The sequence below is a fragment of the Pseudorca crassidens genome, chromosome 11, assembly GCF_039906515.1.
Source record: "Pseudorca crassidens isolate mPseCra1 chromosome 11, mPseCra1.hap1, whole genome shotgun sequence".
Classification (NCBI taxonomy): domain Eukaryota; kingdom Metazoa; phylum Chordata; class Mammalia; order Artiodactyla; family Delphinidae; genus Pseudorca; species Pseudorca crassidens.
Window position 1 is genome coordinate 42,629,333 of NC_090306.1, and position 23,509 is coordinate 42,652,841.

The 23,509-nt window shown below is 57.3% G+C and overlaps 1 protein-coding gene across 5 annotated transcripts; it reads right to left on the reverse strand.

The window, feature by feature from the left end:
* Positions 1-8: 8 nt before the first annotated feature.
* Positions 9-20,303, reverse strand: ADCY6 (adenylate cyclase 6). Of its 5 annotated transcripts, none has more exons than XM_067696354.1 (22): positions 20,155-20,300; positions 14,958-15,819; positions 11,225-11,374; positions 10,725-10,846; positions 10,519-10,630; positions 10,229-10,356; positions 9,554-9,712; positions 9,336-9,477; positions 9,089-9,217; positions 8,792-8,817; positions 8,407-8,554; positions 8,106-8,203; positions 7,841-7,928; positions 7,570-7,686; positions 7,146-7,304; positions 6,672-6,850; positions 5,754-5,789; positions 5,542-5,671; positions 4,970-5,233; positions 3,948-4,152; positions 2,970-3,094; positions 9-2,743 (listed from the first exon to the last, which is right to left on the reverse strand). In XM_067696354.1, the coding sequence occupies exons 2-22, from the start codon at positions 15,813-15,815 to the stop codon at positions 2,618-2,620; spliced, it is 3,501 nt and encodes a 1,166-aa protein (XP_067552455.1). In that variant the 5' UTR covers positions 15,816-15,819; positions 20,155-20,300; the 3' UTR covers positions 9-2,617. The 5 variants fall into 5 exon arrangements, with proteins under 5 accessions (XP_067552455.1, XP_067552456.1, XP_067552458.1 ...); XM_067696355.1 differs by having other exon boundaries at positions 14,958-15,816; positions 20,155-20,267; XM_067696357.1 differs by lacking the exon at positions 20,155-20,300 and adding an exon at positions 19,791-19,992 and having other exon boundaries at positions 14,958-15,816.
* Between the last annotated feature and the right edge of the window lie 3,206 nt (positions 20,304-23,509).

Consider the following 23,509-nt stretch of genomic DNA (forward strand, 5'->3'; position numbering starts at 1 on the left):
ACAGGGAATTTTACAAAGAGTTTGACTTTTATTGATATTTAAATATATTAAATATTTCACTGAAATACATGGTATACACACCCTCCCCCCCTACAAACACACACTGGTTACATTATAAAACCAAAGTCCATGGGCCTCCCATCCACTGACTCCCCCACCCCAACTGGCGAGGAAGGGGGCAACGTCAGCCCGGGGGAAGCACACGGCTGGCACTGCGGTACAGGGAGCCAGGGTGTGGACAGGTCCCTCCCACCTGGCAAGAAGCAGAGACAAGTCACCCAAGACTGCAGTCTTCCCACTCTGGTCTCCTTACAGCCTCATCCCCACCCCAGGACCCCACGCAGAACCTTCCTGTCCAGGGATGTGGCTGAGGGAAGGGGAGTTGACTTTCTGCCTGGACCAACTAGTCTTTTCCCCTTCTCCTGCCTTGGCTAATGAAGTGACCGATGGCCCATTTGGGTGATGCATGAAGATCCCCCAAAGCAGGCAGTACGAGCCAGAAACCAGGCTTCTGCGAGGAGCTAGAGTCAGAAAGGACACGAGAAAGGGCAAGACCTGCCCCTTTCAACCCCAAACCCAGCAACTCCGGGACCCTCTCTCCTCTGCCTCTCTAACGCCTCAAAGACAAAGCGATCTTCAAGCAAAATCCTGGCTAATGCCTCTGGCTTAAATAGGTACAGACAGAGAAACCAAGGCACCAACTAATTCAGTCCAGAGGCAAGGAGGTTGCAGGGAAGTGGGTAAAAGGCAGGCAGGGACAGGAAGGGAATCTAGGGTCCAGCCCTCCTAACCCTCCTGCCAGCTTTTGCAGGCTTCGTGTGGACTGGGCAGCCCGGAGCACGCTAGGCTCAAGCTGAAGGCTGGGGAAGGCTGAGGTCCAGGTTCCCCTCCCTTAGCCCTTAGTACCAGAATCTGGGTCCTCAGAGGGATCCCATGCTACCCCAGCCCCAAAGCATACCACATCCCAGGACACCAGCTGGGGAGCCCAGGAAACTCCTGAGCCTCTGCCCACCAAAGCCCAGACAGTTCAAGTGCAAGGAGCACTGTGGGCCTCAAGCAGGCGCTTGGGTCCCTGCCCCAGGCAGGGAGACAGTCGTGCTGCACACGTGGCCCCCAAACGGCACTTAGGGATTTGGCACAAAAAGGACTCCTCTCCCCAGGGCCACCCTCTTGCTACCACACCCCATCCCACTCCTGTGCAACAGGGGCATCTCTCTCCATCCCTTGAAATCAGAAATCCTGCCTTATTCCCAGAAGACAGAGGCCCACAGGAAAGAGGCAACCCAGGGTGGAGAGCCAAGGAGCAGGACCACAGAGACACACAGACCGGGAAAACAGACACACACAGACCACCACGCACGCACGCTTACACAGACACGCAGACCACCACGCACCCACGGTTACACACACACGCAGACCACCACGCACCCACGGTTACACACACACGCAGACCACCACGCACGCACGGTTACACACACACGCAGACCACCGCACACGCACGGTTACACACACGTGCAGACCACCGCGCACGCACGGTTACACACACGTGCAGACCACCGCGCACGCACGGTTACACACACGTGCAGACCACAGCGCACGCACGGTTACACACACACGCAGGCCCTCCCCAGTGCCAGAGGCGTGGGAGGACAGGTTTGGGATCAGGGCCACCTTCCTCCATGCCCTGGCCCTTTCCTATTTGCCAACAGAAAGGGTAGAGATGCTCCGTGCCCCCTTGCATCAGACAGCAAGAGAGCACTGGGGCAGAGTGGCCTGATCCTGACCTTCGGATAGGTCTGGCACCACCCCCGTCCCTGGCCGGCCTGCGCTCTCTGGCACCTGCAGGCGAACATCCAGCTCCTGATCTTCTGACATCCCCACGCACACGCTTGCTGTCCGGCTGGGCATTTTCACAGTACCAGTGAGACCAGATGCCCCTTTCCCTGGAGGTGTGCAGGAAACGGGGCTAATCTGAGCTGGCAGAAGTCCCTTTGTTCCCCTTTGGGGACAGATCATGGGACTAGGATTTGGCAAATGGAAACATTCCCCTGAAATTTGGACAGAGCTGGGTCCCCAGAACATCTCCCTCCCGTGCCCTGTGTCTGTGAGGGAGACCTGGCTGGGGTAGGGAGTGCCCAGGACCCATGCTGGGGATGCAGGCATAGCAAAGGAAGGCAAGGATGGAATAGGCACTCTTCAAGCCTGCCCCAGTCTTTATAAAAATGTTCCCAGGAAAAAGAGGGAAAGGAAGGGCCCAGCCCTGAGCCAAGTGCCCAGACAGACAGGGAAAGGGCGGGCGTGGCAAGCTTCCATTTCAATCTCTGAGGCAGGAGACGTCCCCCTGCCTCTGCTGCTGCCCCCTCCCCTGCTCCCAAAAGCTGGGGAAAAGGAGAGAAAACAGCCCTACCCCAGTTAAGAAAGAAAGCCACTTGCATAATCCTCTTGGTATCCCCTCATTCACCAGCCTGAGGGCAGACGAGCGCGGTCCAAGTACAGCCTGCTGGGGTGTTCCCTCTTGCGGTCAGCAGGGTCTGCAGGCTCAGCCTCCCCCAGCGAGCACAGAGTCCACTCAAATGCCCACCTTGGTCCTTTCAGCCGAATTTGTAGCTGGGCCCTGCTAACTGCTGGGGCCCCCATTGAGGAAGTAGGTGGTCATCTCCCCCTTGCCCTTCACCTTGACCACCCCTCGACACTCCAGCTGGTAGCCCTTGGCCGCTAGAACCTGGTACAGGTCCGTGGTCACCTGGGGGGGTGGGGGGGGGAGGGGAACCTGCTTAGCCCAGGATCCTTCCTGCTACATTTGCAGGAGTCCAGGGGTGTTCTGCTCATGCCAGCTCCCCTCCCCCAACCCCGACTCCACCAACCAGAGAACAGCACCACCCTTCCCCTGTCCTAGCTGACTGCAGAGAGGGCCCTGCGGAAGCCCTCTGGACCATACCCCTCCCAGCCTCTGCTCACATCCCCCTCACCTGGATTCGGTCGGGGACCCCCGTGCTGTCCATGCGGCTAGAGACGTTCACTGTGTTCCCCCAGATGTCATACTGCGGCTTCCGAGCCCCAATGACGCCTGCCACAACTGGGCCCATGTTCAGCCCTGGGGTAGGTGGGGACAGCAGTAAGAAATCGAGAGCAGTGGCTATTCCGCAGTCGGCCCAGGGAGGCACCCCCCTCCTGGCACCTTCAGAAGGACCCAGGGAAGAAACTGGAAAAGGGACAAGCCTCCTAGTCATAAAGAATGGAAGATGCGGGCATATCAGCTGAGGAGCTCCCCTGAGGCAAGGCGGCTATGCTAGCACAGCATCTAATCTACCAATGCGTGCTCTGTGCCAACCACCCTGTAAGCGTTTTACACTATCTCATCCTCTCAACGGCCCCAAAAGGTAGGTACCATCATTCCCACCTCACAGAAAAGATACCTGAAGTTTAGAGAAGTTAGACAACTTGCTAAATAAGCCAGTTAAGTGGAACAGCCAGAATTCAAAGCAGACAGTCTGACTCCAGAACCCATGCTATTAACCATTCCCATCCACCAGTTCATCTGAGAGGAAGCGCCTCTTATCAGACTGGCCACAGAAAAGGACACGGGTACTGGAGCGTAGCTAAACCCGGTCTTGAATCCCAGTTCAGCCATTTACTAGTTGTATGACCTTGGCTGAGTTATTTACTCTCTCTGAGAGTCCATCTCTTTATCTGTAAAAGGGAATAATAACGTGAGGATTTATATGTGTTTTAAAAAAAAAAAAAAAAAGCCTGGGACAGTGCTTAGCACAGAGCAGGCCTTCAATAAATGATCTCTGTTCTTACTATCGGACAATATAGGAGGTGGGAGAAAAGGAAAGCCCCACAGGACTCCCGACGGGGAATATGAGACGCCATCCCCAGCCTGCTGCCTCAGCTTCACCCAGAAACGGCCCTGGGAGAACCTGCCATCACCCGGGCCCTCTCACCGATCTTCATCTGGAAATTGTTGAAGGAGTGCTCATTGATGTACTTCATCTGCTCCATGAGCTGCATGGCGTAGTCGGCAAGGGCAGTGATGTGGGAGCGGCCCACCTGATCATAGGTGCTGGCATTCAGCCCAGAGGCAGCCATGTAGGTGCTACCAATCGTCTTGATCTTCTCCAGCTGCCGGAACCGCTCCTCGCTGATGATCTGGACAGCACAGGGGGACCTGGCTGTCAAGGCAGACAGGCCAAACCCAGCCCTGCCTCAAGCCTCAATCCTTGCCATGCCCTGGCCCCCTTCTCCACTTCCCTGGCTCAACACTCCCCTCCTTTGGGTAAGTGAGCCCCGCTTCCAGCCGCTGCTCTCAGTGCAGGACTAAGGAGCCGGGAAAACGGCCTCCCTCACCGGGCAGCCGTCAAAACCCAAGCCAGGACTGGAGCGCACAGCTCCAGGTCAACTTCGACAGCTTGCTGCAGAACCCAGAACCACAGGAGGGCTATCAGGCATCAGTGATTCCAACTCTCACCTTTGGGGAAACTGAGTCCCAGGCTGAGAAAGTGCCTTCCCTCCAGAACAGGGAACAACCCATTCCTGACCTGGATGTTCAGGTCACTTCTTCATATTTTGCTTCCATTTTCTCTATTCAGGGGATCACCTTGCTTACTTGGCCTCATGGGGCCATAGTCTACAGATTACCGGCTTCTTCAATGACCCCCACCTGCCACCTATCCTGGCCCCTCCACAGATCCTCACGTCCCCCTCTGCTCCCCAACAGTGATGACCCTGCCCCACTGGGGCTGAGCCTGCTGCCTGTGACACCTTCGTGAGCACCTGTCCCTGACTCCACTGTACCTACCTTTACTCCTACCCCTGACATCTCTGGGTCCCATCAGATCTCCCTTCCTCCTCCCAGTACCAACCATCCCCTGCAAGCCTGGCCTTCGTATCCACAGTTCTCCCCACTCCTCTGGTGCCCAAGTCTCCCCACCCTCCGCCAGCACCAACCAGCCGGCTGGACAAGCACCTCATCGAAGTCGGCGATGATCTCGTTGAGCAGCCGCAGGCACTCGACACCCTCGTTGTTGGCCTCCAGCTCCACGTAGAACTCAGAGAAGTTGGCAATGGAGGCGAACATGACGGCCACGCACTCACAGGACTGATAGTAGAGCTCATCATTCCGGCGCTCCCGGGCAAGGAAGTGGGCAGCCACGTCCTTGGGCAGAATGTTATGTAGCAGCCGCCGGTTATATGCCTGGAGCTCCTCCATCTCCTCCTTCTCCCCTGTTGCCTGTGGACACCACACCCATCACCCACTGCCCAACATTCACAAGGCGTGGGTGCAGCGGCCAACACCTGGAGACGGGCATCAGAGGGAACCACGTGGAAGAAGAAAGGCATGGACAGGCCTAAAGAACAGGCAAAGAAGTAGAGGGGGCAGGGACAGGATGAGGCGGGGGATAGGGGACGGGCACAGAGAAGGCATGGAGCCAGGGTGGGCTCGGGGCAGCCTGAGCCCTGGCCAGCCTAAGAGATGCCTGGCGTGGCCCAGGCTCTGCCCCTAGGATCTTCCCCCACCCCCGAGGCCCACCCAGTCACCTGCAGTTTCCAGAGGAAGTCCAGGCGGGCAGTTGATTCCACCTGCTGGGCATGCAGATAGAGCGCCAGTGCGAACACCAGCAGAATCACAGGGGTCATATATTTGAGTGCCACCCTCCCTGAGGCTGAGCTGAGGGAAGCAGAGGCAAGCTCAGTGTCTGAAGGAGGCATCTGGCAGCCCCACCCTTTGCTGCCCTAGAGCCCTCACTCACCAGTCCAGCGCGCTGAAGGTCTCGTTGGAAGAAGCCCTGGCAGGAAGACACAAGAGACAGAGTCATCGGTTCTTCCTGGGTTGCCGGGTCGGGGCATGGAAGGGGAGACAGAAACTGCATTTACTGAGCACCATAAATCAGGCATTAGGCCAAGGCTTTTGCTTCTATTAACTCATTAAGAGCAGAGGTTCCACTCCTGGCTCCTCTACTCACCAGCTATGTGACCTGGAACAAGTTGCTTAACTCTCTAAGCTTCGGCTTCCTCATCAATTGATGAGTGATCAGATCTAAATAATGCATGCAAAAGGCTTAGCAGAGCGCTTGGCATCAGCAAGCCTTCGATAAACATTACTTATAATAATCTTTACAACTACCTTGTGATATAGATAGCATTGCCGTTTTACAGATGAGGAAGCTGAGGCTCAGAGAAGTTAATTCAACGATCCAAAGACACACAGCTAATAAGTGGCAGAGTAGGAATTCAAACAGCAGCAGACTCCAGAGGCTTTTTCTACCGCACCATATATTTCTACCACATACCCCGAGGGGTGAGGTTTTGCAGAGGAAAAGCCAGTGTGTTGTCCCAGGCAAAGCCCTCAAGCGGGAGTCAGAGTTTTGGTTCTTTTCCTAGCCAGGGCTCTACCACCAAGCAGCTGTGTGACCTACAGGTAGTTAAGAGTGGATATGAAAGCAACATGCAAATGCAAGAGGGAATTTTTTTTTAATGTCTAGCCTAAAGACCAAGGGACTTCCCAGGACTGGGGTTTCCCTGAGGTGACTGTTGGGGGTCACGTGCTGCCTCCTTTCCCCCCACATGTGATGGGTGAGTGGTAGCATTCCAAGGGCACAGGGGGCTCACGGTGACCCAGCAGGGTCAAGAGGCTCCTGGGGGACTAAAGGGGCTGCAGATAAACTCACAAGCCATGGACGCCAAGCAGTAGGTCATAGTTGTCAAAGATGGTGGCCGGGGGACCCAGCAGAAGCAGCACCAAATAGATGAGCCCCAGGACAAAGATCATGGCCAGCTTCCCGATGCTGCTGATGTGCAGGAAGACAGAGCTGGCCAAGAGACTCAGCAACACGCTCCCGACGAAGTACTGGGGAGCAACGGCAGAGGCAGTGTTGGGTGAAGGCAGAGGCCGTGGCGCTCCCGTGCAGGGAGAACACTGCACGCCCCCGCCTGACCCAAGCTCCCCTCCACAACCTCAAACCCAAACCTCCTTCACCCTCCACACACCCCTAAAGCACACCAGGGCCCCGGGCTGCTCCTGGAGTTGGAGACTCTGGTGAGATCCTGGGTCCCCAGTGCCCATCACCAGGCCTGGCACAGAAGAGTCGATAACCGGAACTGATCAGGACCCCCCCCACCCCTTCCGAGCGCCACTTGGACACCTCAGGGAAGCTGCAAGTGGGTGCGGTGCCCTCACACAGGGGAGCATCCAGGCCCAGTGAGTAGTTGAGCTGCTGCAGGTGGCAGGCGGTGATGTCAGCGGGTGTTAAATTCAGCATCCGGGCTGCGCAAGTCCGTATGGGGGTGTGGTTACAGGTGAACTGCAAAAGTCGGGGGAGGTGTATCAGGGTAACTGGGGAGCGGAGGGGTTACAAGGGCCGTGCCTTATAACCCAGGGGCCCTATACCCCAGGGGCCCAACTTCTCACTGAGGGATGACAAGAGGTAGGGGGGAGCAAGGAGAGAGGACAGGGGTTAACCTCACCCTTGCTTTGGGCAGGAAATGCATCTCATTCCTCTCTGTACCCCCAGCACCCAGAGTGCTTGGAACAGAGGAGGGGCAGAAAAATTCCCACTGGAACTTTACCATGTTGGCGATGGCAGAGACGAACACAAGCAGGACGGAAAAGATGCCAACCGCAGTGCTATGTGCCCGCGAGCGGACGATGCTGCGAGACAGACGTCGCAGGGCCTGAGGGAACAGCTGCCGGGAGGCGGGAGACAGAGAGACGGAGGCCACGTCAGCCAACGGGTAAGGTCCCCCAGGGATGGGGCCCAATGGCAGAGGTGCGGCCTTCTCCTCCCTCCCCGCCCTTGGCCTGGCCTCCCCCACCAGCCCTGGAAGGCCCCCCACGTACAGAGCCACAGGAGTACACGGCGCAGGTCAGCACGGTGACCAGCAACAGCAGGAAGATACTGGCATAGATCCCAAGCATCAGGGCTGAGCTGGGGCAGAAGAGGGCCAGGGAAAATGTTACTCCGGGAGATCTGGACATCCTCATCCCATCCCCTGGGCAGGCAGGACGTGGGCCCCAGGGACTGTGTGCTTGCGAGGACGTTTAGGAAGGTTGTGGGAAGTGGTAGCGGGAAGAGAAGCCAAGCAAGGAGGGACAGGGCTCTCACGGTGGGAAGACGAGGAGCTGGATGAAGCAGATGAAGCAGAAGACCAACAGGGCACAGGCCACGTAGGCTCCGAAGCGGGGGTCCACCTTTCGCGAGTACTGGGGGAGAGGAGACTGAGCTGGGCGCTGGCTCCGCCCTGGGGAAGGCAGGGCACTACCAGTTGGCCCAGTTGATATGAATCCCCGCTGTGCCCTGTGGTCACCTCCCCACTCCCCAGAAACCTCACCTGTGCTCAGACTTCCTTGCCAGGGCCTCCCCTCCTCCCCCAGCCCTCCTCCTTCTGCCCTTGCATCCCCCAAACCTTCTTTTCAAGATCCTCTCTCTGGAAGGTGAGCAGGAACCGGCGCACGTGGTCCTTGCGCAGCTGATCGATGCTGCGGGCATCGATGGCACGGCCCAGGAACTCGTCTACCTCATCCTCAGGGTTCAGGGCGTCCTGGGCACCCCGGCTGAGGGCAGGGGACATGGCTTCACCAGGTGCCTGAGCACTGCCATGTGACAGGCGATGAGAAGGGAGGGGCACAGGAAGCACTCAAAGAAGGAGTGTGAGCAGGGTGGGTGGCACCCGCTCCCGTAAGACACATCTAAGGTCCAGGGAAGAGGGGGATCTTGGCTCCCCGCAACCCCGCCCCAGGGTGCAAATGCCTTCACCCAGCCCTTCTTCCCTACTCAACAACCTGACTTACTTGTCTTTGCTGGAATCATCAATGCCCTGGAGAAAGGGACAGAGTGTGCAAGTGAGGTGAAGGGCAGGCGACCTTCACCTCTACAATCCCTTCCCCACCCAGCACTGCGCTGACGGCTCTCCCCATAGACTCTGGGGGGATTGGGACCTCTGGGGTGAAATCATCCCTCTATCCCCAATTCCAGAAACTACGGAGACGGCAGCCACGACGAGGAAGGCAGAAGAGGCAAGGAGGACACAGAGTGCTGAGGGAGACAGGAAAGCGAGGCCTCAGGTCCCAGCGCCGTGGGCCCCTCACCATCTGCCGGAAAGCCTTGGAGTCCTTGGTCCGGGAGAAGGTGCGGTCGGGCACCCAGCGTGGCATCAGCCCCTCCGCGGAGTTGGCCCGCGCCCGCTGCAGCTTGGCCAGCATGGCCTTCTCCTCTTTCTGTGTGGGCAGCATGGGCACAGGCTGGGAAGAGTGGCCCGGAGAAGGCCTCTGCCAGCTCCCCCCATCGGCCCCCCCCCCCCCCGTCTGCCCACCCCCGCCCCGCCCCGGCCCTGACCCGCTTCTGGCTGGCTCCCAGGATGAGGAAGGTCTCGATGTGCTGCTCCTTGAGGTAGGCGTTGCGCTCCCCGCCACGGCCCGGCTCCACCTCGTAGTCCCCGTTCAGGTACTGCAGCGTGGCCCGAGTGATGTGGATGCGGCTGGGCGGGACAGGAGGGTGAGACCCCTGCTCTGCCGGGGGCGCTCCCGTCCCTCGCCCCCTGGACGCACGCTCACCCGGCCCGGCCCCCGGCCTCCATGTGATTGGCCAGAGTCACGTCGTTGGACCACACGTCGAACTGCCATTTCCGCAGGCCAAGGACGCCGCAGTGCACACGCCCGCTGTGGATGCCCACGCGCATGTTCACGTTCACACCTGTCACCTCACGCACCAGCCTGGTAGGAGGCGGCCTGGCTTAGCTCCCGGCACGGTCCTCCCCACTCCCAGCCCAGAGCCCGGCCCTGTGCTCGCCTTGGAGCCAAGTGGGCAAGGACAGACCCAGTCGCAGGGCACACGGCACCCCCTCAGCAGGACACGGGCAAGAGGCTGCATGGGGCCCAAGGACAAATGTTTGGGAGCCCTGTTCACCAGCAGGGGCCCAGCAGCATCTCATGGGACTGAGCCAGGAGAGGAGGAATCACTACCCTCCCTTTGGGCCTACTCAGCTGGCATCTTCTCCAGCCCAAATCCCCCTCATCCTGGCTCCCCCTACCCCATCCCAGCTGGCTGTAGTCTAAGGTGCACATGGGTCTTCACACAGGCTGAAGAAAGACCCTTTCCCCTCCCCAGTGATGGATCTCCAAGACAGGGAGACAGCCAAGACTGAGAAAAAGTCCCGAGGACACATCAAAGGGCAGGAGCAGGTTGGGGCACCCTCAGTTCCAGGAAGCCTGGGAGGGGACGGTGCTCACGAGATGGCCTCGATCATGTCCACCCCCATCTCCACGCAGCAGTGGGCATGGTCTGCCCGGGCCTCCGGCAGCCCTGACACACAATAGTAACAGTCCCCTAAGATCTTGATCCTCAGGCAGTGATTTTCCTAAAGGAGAAAGAGTCGGGGGAGAGCCACCTTTACTCCGGCCCAGACTGCCTGGCCCACTACCCTCACTGCAGATTCCATCGGCCCCCATCCCCCAAGGCCGCTGCCAATGAGGCTTGCCCTCACCCCGTCGGCCCCACCCCCAAGCCCTAGCACCCTCACCGCAGCCAGCTTGTCAAACCGGGCAAAGAGCTCGTTCAGGGTCATGACCAGCTCCTGCGCCGTGCACTGGGATGCCAGGCTGGTGAAGCCTTCAATGTCCGCAAACAGGATGCTGAGGACGACGGCAGAAGATGGAAGGGCGATGTGGCCCTCAAAGACTCCCAGATCCCGCACCTCTCCCGGCATCCTCCCCACCCCCACCCTACCTGACATTGTCATGCTTCTGGATGTAGATCCTGTGAAACATCATGTCTTCTTTCTTTGCGTTGATGTCTTCTTTCATCTCCATGGCAACATGCTGGGGCAACACGGACAGCAGCAGCCGCTCCTAGACCAGTGGTTTCAACAGAGGACCCCTATCTTCTTGGCCTCACATTTTAATCCCTCCTGGTCCCTCCACATCCCCCAAACCCTCCCAGACCTCTCTGGAGACCTGAGCTTCCCTTCTGGACCGTGGCCTGACTCTCCCCCATTAGAGTCCTCAGCCTTCTCTGACTACACCCCACTCAACCCCTCAGATGCACTCCATCTACTCCCTCCCACCCTCAGACAGGACAGGAACCCCAGTGTCAAAGGGCCTCTGTGATACACAATCAGGGGGAACCATTCACGCTATTCCATGGAGTTGCATGAGGGGGCAGATCCAATCTGCAAGCTATGCGCAGATGAGATGGGGGAAGGCCGTGATCAGGGGGGGCAGCCCCACCTGCTGCCGATTCTCATGCTGCAGGTGCAGCCGGGCCTGGATGTAACCACGGGTCTCCTGAAAGGCCTGGCGCTGAGACACCTCAGCCGGGTAGTGTGTGCAGATGCCAATGACATTGGTGCAGAGGAACAGCAGCATGTTGGCACCGAGCTGCAGAGGGGTGGCAGAGGCAAACGGTGACCACCCCCAACACACACAGGTGCAACTAGCTAGGCTCTCTGCAGATGCACTGCTTTGGGGAGGAAGCCAGGATCCTGTGCCCTGTCTTTCCCAAGCTGTCCCCACCCCTGCAATACCTCCCCATCCCCACAGGACTCCAGCTCCCTGCCTGGATCACTCTATGGCTAGAAATGTGATCTTCTCACAGCTCCTGGGAGCAGAAGCACCCACCAGGGCCAGGTAGGTCACAGGGCCTGGGCCCAGCACACTATGATTCCCTGCCCCACAAACACCCCAAACAAAAGACAAATGATGAGAAAAAATAAAAAAAGACAAATGATGCTCCTTCTGCATACGTGGTTCTCCTTACAGGACGACACCCAGGAGATCTGAGCTCTACATCTTCCTGTGAGTGCCCAGGACACGTCACCTCGTCTCTAGGGGCCTGTTTGCTCATCTAGAACCTGGAGAGGGAGAATAAGATCTCCAAGGTCCCTCCCTGCCCTCACATAAATTAATATAATAATAATGTTATTATTATCATTACTGGAGCTAATTTGTTGGCTGCCTACAAATGTGCCTAGATTCTATAGGTGTCCTCCGTATGTTAACGAATGTACTTCTTACAACTCTATGAAATCAGTAGCACTATCTCATTTGAAAGGTGAGGGACTCAGGCACAGAGAAGCTATGTAACTTGCCCAAGATCACACAGCTGGTAGTAGCCAGTGTGGGGCTTGAGTCCAGGAGAGTCGACTCCCAAGCTGTGTCCTAACCCTACGGTAAACTACATTCCAGGTTCCCAGGATTCCTACTCACTCCACTCACCTAAGCTCTTGAGGCCCAGCCTCAGAACCCAGGCTCGGGAATCATCAATTCTACTGACACAAAGAACGCTTCGGAACTGGGATGGGGTGCCACCGTGCCTGGCCAGCCCCGACACTCGGCCCAGCCAGGCCCCAAGCCCTAGGACCCCGATCCTAGGATGTTCCGCCCTCAGTCGTCAGCAGCAGCACTGGCTGGAGAGCAAGTCTAAGGGAAGCCGACCTCAGTGTTTCTGGAAATTCAGGGGTTAACCTGGAACTTGTGGCTCCACCCCAGAATTGGCTGGGGCAGGGCTCTGGTTTGGGGAGAAAGGAGGGCAAGAGCACCAACTGGAAGCCAGGAGTTCTGGGCTCTTCCCGGAACCAGAACTAGTCCTGCAAACTTGGGCATGTCACTCAATCTCTGGGACCTTGGTTTCATTTTCCTTGGGTAAGATGGAGGGGTCCGGCGAACCCCCAGCCAACTCCAGCTCCCGTCCTCTAGGATTGGCCTCCCAGCTTCCCTTCTCAGTCCAGCTCACAAGGGGCCCCCCTCCCAGCAGCAGGGGTGAAGAGGGGGGCACACTATCTCCCCCGGGGGTTTCTAAGAATAGCCCCCAGTGGGGGAGAAGGAAAGGGGGGCAAACCAGGCAACTTCCCTTCCTGGCCCCAGGAGCCCAAGAGGAAAATGTGAGTCATGGTGGAGGGAAGGGGAAGGGGGACAAGAGACTGAAATAGATCTGTACACAGACCCCTATCCGACTGTGAGAAAAAATGGATGTCAGGGCACTGTAGGAGACTCCAGGCTGGGCTGGGGCACTGGGTGAAACTGCTCAGTGTGTCTGAGTGAGCAGGTCACAGGAGGATGAAGGGGCTGGATCCGGGAAGGGGCTGACCAAGGAGCCTAGAAAGGAGGCCACAGCCCCACCCTACCCAGAAGCCTGTAAGCCAGCTGGGTGCAGAGAGCCTGTACGCCAACTGGATGGAGAATCGAGGCATGTTCTCAGCTCAGAGAAGTGGTACGGGGCCTCCCCGGCCCCAAGGACTGGCACAGGGCAGGGGCCGCTTTCTCCACTCGCCCACTGAGTGAGGCTGCAGCAGGGTGCCCCGGAGAGGCAGGAGACTGGTATCGTCCTGGCCTCCATGGGACTGCGCGTCCCCAGTCAGGCCCTGGGCTTGGCTCTGGGCACCATGCCAGCTGAGACCGGGGAAGAGACACCCACCTACCCCAGCCAGCCAGAGAGGATAGGGGAAGGGAGGCACCACCTCCAAGCTCCTCCTTCCCCAAGAGGGCAGTCCAGCTCCAAAGCCCAGTGTGACAGCTACCCTGGAGAGAAATTGGGGGCTAGCAGTGGCAGAAGGACCCTGGCCCTTTAAGAGATCTGACAGTGCCCTGCGGGTATGTGCTCCACAAACAAACTGGCTATAAGGTTACTCTTAAAAAGGTACATTCTGTTCCACAGGCTGGGCAGGGAAGGGCATCACGCCAGAGCACCCAGCTTCGAACCCTGGGAGCCCCAGGCAACTTCCTCTTTGTAGGTGGGGCTGGGGTGGGCTATAGGCCATAAGCCCTGGGCAAGGCAGAGGCTGGCTCCCTCAAACCTGGAGCGAGACAGAGGACAGCACCATCTCAACCAGGGTGCCAATGGAGGGATCTCGAGGTGTGCTGGCCGGGCGGCTGTGCCTACAGCCGCCCCTAAAGGATCAGCTGGGCAAGAGCCCCTGTCCCTGGTCAGGGGGATGACACAAGACAGCCAACACCACCAGCTCACATCTCTCTGCAAGGGACATCCGGAAGTCCCTTCACTGGGAACCATCCCCACAGCATCCCCGCAGCTCCCTGCCTCCAGGTGAGAGCGGTACCCTATCGGGTTTTACTCCACTCAGAGAGGGTGGGGCCCTGAGAGCAGCATCATGAGGTAGCTACTATTTTTATCCCAGTTTTACAGACTGGAAAACGAAGGCTGGGAGAGGCAAGGTTAGCTGTCTAGGATCTCACAGAGAAGAATGCAGCCCACTGGACAACCAGGGCTGCCTGCAGCCAAGTCTCTGCGACAGCCTCACCTCACACACCACTCTGAAGCCAGAGGTGGAAGCCCACAGGGGCAGAGAGCCTCAAGGCAGGCTGCCAGAGCCCTGGTGCCCAGTGGGAAGAGGGCGGGATGCGGTCGGAGCCTAAAGCCCCTCTCGTCAACAGTCCAGCCCCAAACTACTCCCGGCCCAGGACAGAACTGACCCACTCATCGCCTTCCCTGTCCTCCCGGAGCTGGCCTCAGTCCAGGAGAGAGGCAACTCCTCCCTTGCTAACTGCATCCAAAACCTACTCGATCCCTCCAGATCGCCACCTAGAGCTGCCCTGCAGGGAAGGCACCAGGCCCTGAGTCTCAAGTGTCAACTTGGGGCCAGAGGTGCCGAAGTCTGGATGTAGCCTACCCAGCCCCCTCAGCCCTGCCCCAACCCCGGGGCTGAACGTCACCTGCCCACCTCCAGCCTCACGTTGGGTCTCTACAGATCATGCTATTTCAAGGGCCTCAGGCTAAAGAGCTGTAGACTGTGGCCCACGGGGACAGAGCACAGGCTTTAGGTTCTGGAGCCTTCCCTTCCCTTAGCAGTGCCTTCTGCCTCAGATCCCAAATGGAGACCCACCCCTCCTCGCAGATACAGCCAGACGTCCCTCTCCCGTGTCCACCCGTGACTCTCCCACCCTCGATTAGCAGACCCCTTCTCATGCCCGCACTGGTGCCCCCACGCCTACCTCCCCGACCACCCACCTGCTTCCAGAGGAAGGCGTCACCACGGTTGAGTTGCCAGGCCAAGATCAAGTGCAGGGTGGAGAGGCCCAGGCCACTGAAGACAGCGGCCCGCATGCGGATGGGGAGAAGCGTGTAGGTGATGTAGACGAAGAACACGGGGCACCAGAGGCCTACGGAAGGGCTGCGGGGGCTGGCTGTCAGGGCGCCGCCGACCTGCACGGCTGCCAGGATGCCCAGCACCACGTAGCTCACCAGCCACATGGAGTCCTGGCGGAAGCTGTGTCGATTGCACACCACCATGAGCGCCACGAAGAGGACGGCGGCGCAGGCCAGCAGGGCCACGTAGGCAGGCTGAGGGTGGGCAGGCGCGGCGTGGAAGGCCAGCAGCACGGCCGTGAGCAGCACGAGCACCGCCATCAGCAAGGTCAGGCTGCTCTGGTTCATCTGGAAAAAGTACCTCTGGTACAAGCGCTCCAGCTTGGCCGAGCGGAACTGCTTCGACTGGAACACCTGCACCAGCCGGCGCCAGCACGCTCGCCTGCTCCTGGCGGCTGCATTGGGGGCCCCCTCAGCGGCCCCGACCGCCACGGTCGCCTCAGCGTCCTCGAAGCCCAGGGCCACGGCCCGCAGCCCCAGCTCCAGGCCCTTGCCTGGGCCACCCCTCCGGATGAAGGCCTCATCCTGCCAGGGGCACCGAGGCATGGCTGCGGGGGTCGGGCTGGGTGGCTGTGCACCCTGAAAGCAGCTCATATAACGGGGTGTGCAGAAGCCGCTGGAGCGAGTCCCGCGGCGTGGACGCTTCTGCCCATTGCGCTCGCCCCAGGCTGTTTTCCGTTCATCCACTTTGGGGACCAGGAGGCCACTAAACCATGACATCCTGCTGGGAGGAAAGGAATGGGGTGGTGTCAATACCACCGTTACTGCCGCCACCAGCAGCTTTCATTAACCGAGCACTTCCCGCTACCAAGCTGAGCACCTCAGACACATCCTCCTCCTGAAATGACTCTGAGAAAGACCAGGGTATCCCCAGCCACCAGGTGAGGAAACTGAGGCAGAGGGAGGTGAAGTCACTTGCCCGAGATCAAGCAGCCATACAAGTGTGAGAACCAAAATTCTAACCCAGATGTGTCTGACTCCAAAGCGATTCAGTTAAACATTCACCTCTTCCCTAACAGGCACTGATTTCCTGGTGGCTACAGACCCACTCGAGTGCCTGTCAATGAGAAAAGCCGCCCAGCTCAGGAGAGAGACAGCACAGCCCAGGCAGGGGCAAGCACCACCCCGCACCAGCAGAGTGTTGCCACTGGTGTCCCAGTGGAACCTGATCCTCTGAGTTTTCAACAGAAGCTGAATTCTAAAAAATGGAGGCTTTAACATGACATCTCCTGACTTTTAAACGTTGGCAAGTAATTCACATTTTTCAACACTGCAAGCCAAATAAATCACATCTACGGAATGAATTCAGCCTGTGAGCTGCCAATCGGTGACCTCTGTACCACAGGGAATCTCTTTCCACATCCGTCCCCATCACACTCACACACTGTGCACACTTCACAGAGTTCAATTCAACTCCTCCCTCCGGTTACAGCTTCAACAAAACTTCCTCAGGAAGGTGTCCCAGCTCCCCCACCCAGACTAAGTTTGGTCCCCTGTTCACTCTCCATACATTTCCTCCATGGTACTGACCACCATTATCATTAAATCATCCCTTGTTTAATGTGTGACTCTGCCCCTCGGACTATAAATGTTAGGAGGGAAGGGATGGTATCTATTTTGCTCAGCACTTTATCCCCACCCCAGGTACCCCCAATACTGAGCCTGGCTCACAGTAGGAACTCAACCAATTTATGAGTTGAAAAGAGAGAAAGAAATCAAGCTCAAGAGCACTGGTATAAAGAAGCTAACGTGAAATAATAATAACGATATGACTCTTCATCTTTCTCACTGCACTCCAGTCCTCTTAACCTCTTTGCTGCTCCCCAACACACCGTGCACGGGACAGCCTGGGACCTCGGGGCTTGCTGTTCCCTCTGCCTAGAATAAGAGCTCCTCCAGGTCACAGCTCTTATGTCCCCTTATCAGTGCGCTTTCCCTGACCACTCTATTAAAATAGCAACCCCCTTTCCTGGAGCTCCGTATCTCTCTTCCGAGCTTTATGCTTTATTTTTCTCCACAGCTCTTATCAGCAGCTACCATTCTATATATTTTTCTTATTTGTTCATTGTCTGTCTCTCCTAACTGGAATGTCAACTTCATGAGGGCAAGGATTTTGGCGTGCTTTGCTCACTGCTACATCTGCAACAACTGGTAGGGTCTAAATAAATGTTCGTTGAGTAGATAAGCAGGTAGGTGGGTGGATGGATGGATAACACTCCCATGCACTTTCCCTCTGCTTGAAACTTTTCGAGGTCCTTTCACATACCTAAGTCCATCTGATCTTCACCAGAACCCTGTGAGGCTCGTCCTGTGGCCATCTGGGGCACAGGACAGATTTGACAGCAAAAAAAAAAAAAAGAAGAAGAAGAACTGAGGTCCACGGTAATTTTATACAGCTGGCCCAAGTTCTAGAGAACACAAGTAATCAAGTCAGCCCCATAATCTCACGTCTCCAGGAGGGAAGTGTCTTGACCTGGGGGAAGGGGAGGACTCCATGACAACACCCTCAATGTGTCTCCCAGCTGAGCCCAGCTCAGGAGGAGGTGAGGGTGAGAGCACTGCCACCCATGGATGCCTGCATCCCCACCAGGGCCACCCTCCTCCATGCCCACGGGGCACCCTGAGGGGCTCCTCGTACTTAAACCTGCAGAGCTAGCAGCACTGACATTTGTACTCACTAGGGGACAAGGGGGAGAGTATCCAGAGCTTGCCCCGGGTGGCCACAGGACCAGACGCTCAAGCCACAGAAGCAGTGCTCCAAGCAGACACCCAGGGGCCCACCAAGCAGAAGGCGGACTGGGGACCTCTCTGCACATGGGAAACCCCCATCTCTGGTACACCCTCCACTAAGTTCTCTTGGCATCCCTTCTCCTATATCCCACGGAGCAGCAGGCCCTTCAACCCCTTAACATCACCAACGGTACCATCTGGAGGGCCAGATCAAAAATCCAAGACTTTTGGTCAGGCTGACATTTGGCAAAAGTCACCAGAGAAAGTCTGGCTCTTCAAAACACTTCATTAGAAACAAGATCTTTGGAGCGAGACCACGTTTCAAACCTTACTATGATTCTTTGCTAGCCTCGCAGCCTTGGACAAGTTACTTCACCTCTCTATGTCACTTTCTTCACCTGTAAAATGGGAACAATAAGAGTTGCGAGGAAAGAAGGTAACAGCCCCTGTCAGGCGTGTAGTACGCACTCAATAAACACTAGCTCTTCTCCTCACTCTACACCACTTTGAACCCAAAACCCTGCCAGCGTCCAAGAGATGAAAAGACAGGAAAATTGTGAGCAAAAACCCACACCTCCCCAGCCAGTCAGACGCCTGGCCCTATCAGTCCCTGTGTCCTCGGCTGTCAGTCCCGAGAGCTGCGTGAGACAGAGCCCAGAGTAAGCAGGTTTCTTCACTGCCCCCCATGACATTTTGCTTCAGCCTCCTCCCCCTCACCAGTCCCCTGACCTGTCCTCACCACGCCCCCACCCCACTGGCCAGACCTCTGTTCCCAAAGGACCTGTTTCTGGCCATGCTCCCAGCCCCCTGGAAGCACAGCCTAGCACGTGGCTCGTACCCGCAGAGGAAGGCGCGTACACTGTCCAGGGGAATGCATGACCCTCCCAAGAACACTCTGACCCCACAAGTGGATAGCTTCAGAGATCTGTAATTGTCCAACCAACTGCAACCATCCCACCCTGGGCTCCATTCCAGGCACTGCCCATCTTGGAGAACTTACTCCTGGCACCCCACGCCAGGCTGGTACGGCAGGGAACAGGGCAGGGCACTGTTCAAAGCCACAAAACTTCCCTATATGGGGCCCCAACCCTCCCTGTCCAGGAACCCATCACTATGAACCACAGACCACCTCCTTCCTCCCCAGAGATAGGCTCCTGAGCTTGTGCCTCTGACCCCCTCCTTCCCTGGGTCCTGGTTTCTTTGCTCTCTCTCACAGATCTGCTACTCCAGGCACCACCGGCTCCCAAGGATGGAACCATGTCCATTCAGCCTGGCAGACCGAGGTCCAGTGTCTCTCAGACCCCAGGTCCCTCCTGAACCTGGATCCTCCAGCCTGAGACCCAGAGTCTGAAGCAGGCCAGGGCCCAGCCGCAAGGATGGCTCTGCGCGCTGCTTTGCCCAAACCCTCTTCCTAGTCACCTCCTGTTCCCAAAAGGTGGCAAAAGGAGGCTCCAGGGGATTTAAAAGGACTTCAGAAAGTTCATGGAAGAAGGCACTGCCCAGGCAGGGCACTTCAGTGCCAGCACCGCCCACCAGGCTGGGACGTGGGCCTCAATTCCAGGCCTGTCCAGATGTAGAGAAACCTCCCCAGGGCCTGTATCTGGAGGTCCATCAACCCTTCTCCTCCCTTCCCCAGCCCTTGGTCTCCCTAAAGACTGCACTGAGGTCCCACCTCCACCCCAACCATACAAACCCCACCAGGGCCCTCCAGTCACAGAGGTACTCCGGTAAGCAGAGGGTATAGGAAAAGAGTCCACAGCCTGATTCCACCTCTAGCTTTTCAGTCAGGCCCCAGAGCCTGTTCTGAATAAAGTCTGCCCACCCTGCCCACCCTGCAGCGGGCCTGGACACCAGCCCTTTCATTCCCAAGGTCTGGGGTGAGGGGAGGGGGACTCCTGCAGACAGAGGGCATCCCTCCCTCCGCCCAGGCTGCCTCCCCTTCCCCGAAACACAATCACACTCTACCTCAAACTCGGAGGCTCACCCACAGCCCCGCTGCAAAAACCTCAGGACAGCCCCCTCCCCCAGTACATGCCTCTCCCCCTCTTCCCAGCAAGCCGGGAACTCGCCCCGGGTGGAGGAAGGGAAGCACAGGGCAGGGAGTGAGGGTGGGAGCCTTGAGCCCCGGACCCAGGACTCCTCGATCCCCCATCACCTCCCGGACTTCCCCCCGCCAGCCTCGACGGCCTCGGGCTCCCCCCGCGCCGGCTTCCCCGCCCGGACCACAAAACTCCTGGGAGCCGCGCGGGAGTCTGCCAGCCGCACGGAGACCCGAGCGCCGAGCGCCGGGCGCCGCCGCCTCCCCAGACGCTCCTCCGCGCTGTCTCACCTGCCGGCTGGGGTCGGCGCCTCCCCGGGGCCTCCGCCGCGCCGCAGCCGCGGGCTCCGGCCGGCCGGCCGGCCGTCCCGCGGTCCTGCTCCGTGCCCGCGCGTCCCGGCCGCCCCTCCCGCCGTCCGCAGTCCGCCCGGCCCTCGCCCCCTCCCTTGTTGTCCAGCGCAGCCGCCCTCTACCCCGGATCCAGAAGTCCCCTCCCCGCCGGCTCCCGGACTCCCCGCCTTAAAGGCACAAGCTCCTTTTGTCTGGACACCCCCTCCCCCTCCCCGGACGCCGGGCAGGGTGGCCGGCTCCCCTTCGAAGGAACGGGGTAGGGGTGGGGGAGACCGAAGAATGGAACCCCTCCCTCCGCGCGCCCCCTCCTCTCCTCCGGCCGCTCCCTCCCCCAGTCTTGGGAAAACAAGCGGCTACTGTTCTGGGATCAAGACCCCGGGAAGGAGCGGGCCGTCCAGCCCGCTCCCCCTTCTCTCCACCCCCGGGCTGCGTTCTCCAGCATTCTCTTCCCACCCTCACCCCAGGGGTCCCCAAAGGCGCCGGGCAAACCCACCCTCTAGCAGCGATTACCACCCCCCTCCCGCCCAGCACACCGAGGGTCGGCTTCCTTCCTGGCGGGGTCCCCTAAGCTGAACCGGTGCCCAGCACCCACTCCTCACCCCCATCTCCCCATCTCCCTCCCCCAGCCCCCACCCTGCCATTCCCGCCCCGCCTGCCACGGCCCTGCTCCCCCCCGCCACGAGGGAACTCAGTTTAATAATTAATTAAGATTTCATTCCACAAGGCGCCAGGTGTGTGCGGCCTGCTTCCCCACACACCGCTTTTTCCCTCCTCCCCCAACCCTCCGGGGCGCTGGCCCCAAGCAAACCTCCTACACCCTGAGCCCAGAAGGGGGCCTGAGGGAAGGGGCACTCTCCACGCTGCCCACCGGCCCCTCTCTCTCTGGGGAACTCCTCCAGCACCTGCCCACGTGTAGAGTCCCTCCCTGTCTCCTCCCCCCCACCCCACCCCCCCGCACCTTTTACCCAAAGGGTTGTGCTTCCCTGCGGAGTGTGGAGGGTGGAGAGAGGGTGCATTGCTAGGGTACTGAGAAATTGTTTGGGGCTTTTACTTCCCACGTTTTCAAGCACGGAGCTGCGGCCCCAGTTACCTGGGTGATGGGAAAATCTCGTGGAAGCTGCTTTAACCCTTTGAGGGTTAGAAAGATGGTGTAGCCAGAAAGGAGAAGAAGGTTAATAAACTCACCCAGGATGCAAGTGATTCTGACTTTAGAGGGGATGCCAGTCCTTCAGAGCTGGGAAGAGGGCAGCTTATCTGGCTTCCCTTGGAGGCGCGCTCCCTGTCGCCTCATCCAGACCTGTAGCTCCTCCTTCCTTTGGCAGCCCCTTCCCCACCCAAGGTCCCACAGCCTAGATAGCTGAGGCTGCTCCCTCAAACCCAGCCTTGCCGGTATTCTAGTCCTTCAAGGCCCAGCTCTGGTCCACGCCAAGCCCCTACTGGGACTCCTAAGCCCAGGCCAGAGCTGGAGGCAGGGAAGTGAGGGGAAGAATTAAGAAAATCCATTTCAATCCCTTATCAGGCATATATGATTGCAAACTATCCACCTTGGCTAAATCATCACTCACTCTCTTGGAGCCTCATCTATAAAATAGGGATAAAACTATCTGTCTTGTCTTTCTTACAGGATTTTCAGGATGAGCTAGAAAAATGTTGGTTAAAATGTTTGAAAATGGGAAATGAAAATGAAAAATGGATAGTTTATTCTGCCATGTATGAGTCTCAGTTGTGCAGGCGTGGCCTGTAATTTTAACTTTGGGGCCTTTTTGCCTGATTTCTCCCTTCAGGTAGCCAGGCAAAATTTCCTTTCCAGTCTGAAACCATTATGTACCATTTATCTCTTAGAATAATATGTTTATGGGCTGTAAGGGGAAAATACAAAAGATAATTGAGGAAAAGAAATGGGTGTGTTATGAAATTTTATATTCTGGAATGGAAGTCTTTGTCCTTCATTTTATTTTGGAATAAAAAAAAAATTTGGACACCAACCAAGTAAGCCGAAGAAATACGCTAGGGATCCATCTCTGGGTGCTTTAAGTCATACTGGCCTCCTCTACCCTAGTGTATGGCTGGTGTGTTAGTCTGGCCTCCTGAATTCCATTTCTGGTTCCTGGAGGGCAGGGCTGCCATCATCACCTTTCTTTGATCCCCACCATCAGCACCTTACACTGAGGGTCTGTTTCTAGCACTATTGGGGCCTTAAAAATGATTCCAGCCCTTTATTTTACAGATAGGAAACATGACCTACTGCTAGGCACATGGGGAATATTCAGTTATTAAAATTTTAATCTATAGGATATTAGAGTAGGAAGAAGTCATAAAGATTATCTAATTCAGCTGCTATACTTTTAGTAATCAAAATAGCAAGCACTGGGACTTCCCTGGTGGCGCAGTGGTTAAGGATCTGCCTGCCAATGTGGGGCACACGGGTTCGAGCCCTGGTCCGGAAAGATCCCACATGCCGCGCAGTATGCCACAGCAACTGAGCCTGCGCTCTAGAGCCCGCGTTCCACAACTACTGAGCCCGAGGGCCACAATTACTGAAGCCCACGCGCCTAGAGCCCGTGCTCTGCAACAAGAGAAGCCACCGCAATGAGAAGCCCGCACACCTCAACGAAGAGTAGCCCTCACTCGCTGCAACTAGAGAAAGCCCACGCACAGCAACAAAGACAACGCAGCCAGAAATTAATTAATTAATTTTTAAAAAGCAAGCACTTATATATCATTTACTCGGTGCTGAGTAGTCATCTAAGCCCTTGACATAAAATAATTCATTTAATCCTTATAACTTCATGATGCTATTGTTATCGTCCTCACCTTGGAGTGAGGATGTACCTCACTTTTCCCATGAAAAATGAGACACAGAGAGGGTCAATAATTCCAGCGTCAGAAAGTGGTAGGTCCAGATTCTGAACACATGCTCTCTGGCTTCAGAGTCTGTGTGTGTCACCACTGTGCTCTACTGACTATGGAAAACCAAGCGCCTGAGATGGGAATTGACTTGGCCACGATCACGCAGCAGATTGATGATGGAAGGTGGATCAGAAACCCAATTTGTTTCTCTTTCCACTCAGCTTCACTATGGTTCTGTCTGTATGTATCACAGATGTGAGTTGTGCCTGTCCTTCCCTGATGTTCCCTCAGAAGCAGACATTCTTCTGCTGACAGGTGGCAACATTCTTCTCCCCTTTGGCTGTGGGGAGTACATTAAAGGATAGGGACAGTGGGCCCTTAATCTGTAGCTTCTGACCCAAAAAGAGTGAGACCTGCCTCTAGTGACCAACTGTAGAGGGCCAGG

What these genes read in the sequence shown, in the direction of transcription:
- ADCY6 (XM_067696354.1), bottom strand. Translation starts at nt 15,815, where the DNA reads ATGTCATGGTTTAGTGGCCTCCTGGTCCCCAAAGTGGATGAACGGAAA. An exon ending in CCACTTGCAGCTTCCCTGAG is followed by an intron (nt 6,851 to 7,145) that starts GTGTCCAAGTGG and finishes GTTGCTCCCCAG; the next exon opens with TACTTCGTCGGGAGCGTGTT. An exon ending in TCATCGCCGACTTCGATGAG is followed by an intron (nt 4,153 to 4,969) that starts GTGCTTGTCCAG and finishes TGTGCTGTCCAG; the next exon opens with ATCATCAGCGAGGAGCGGTT.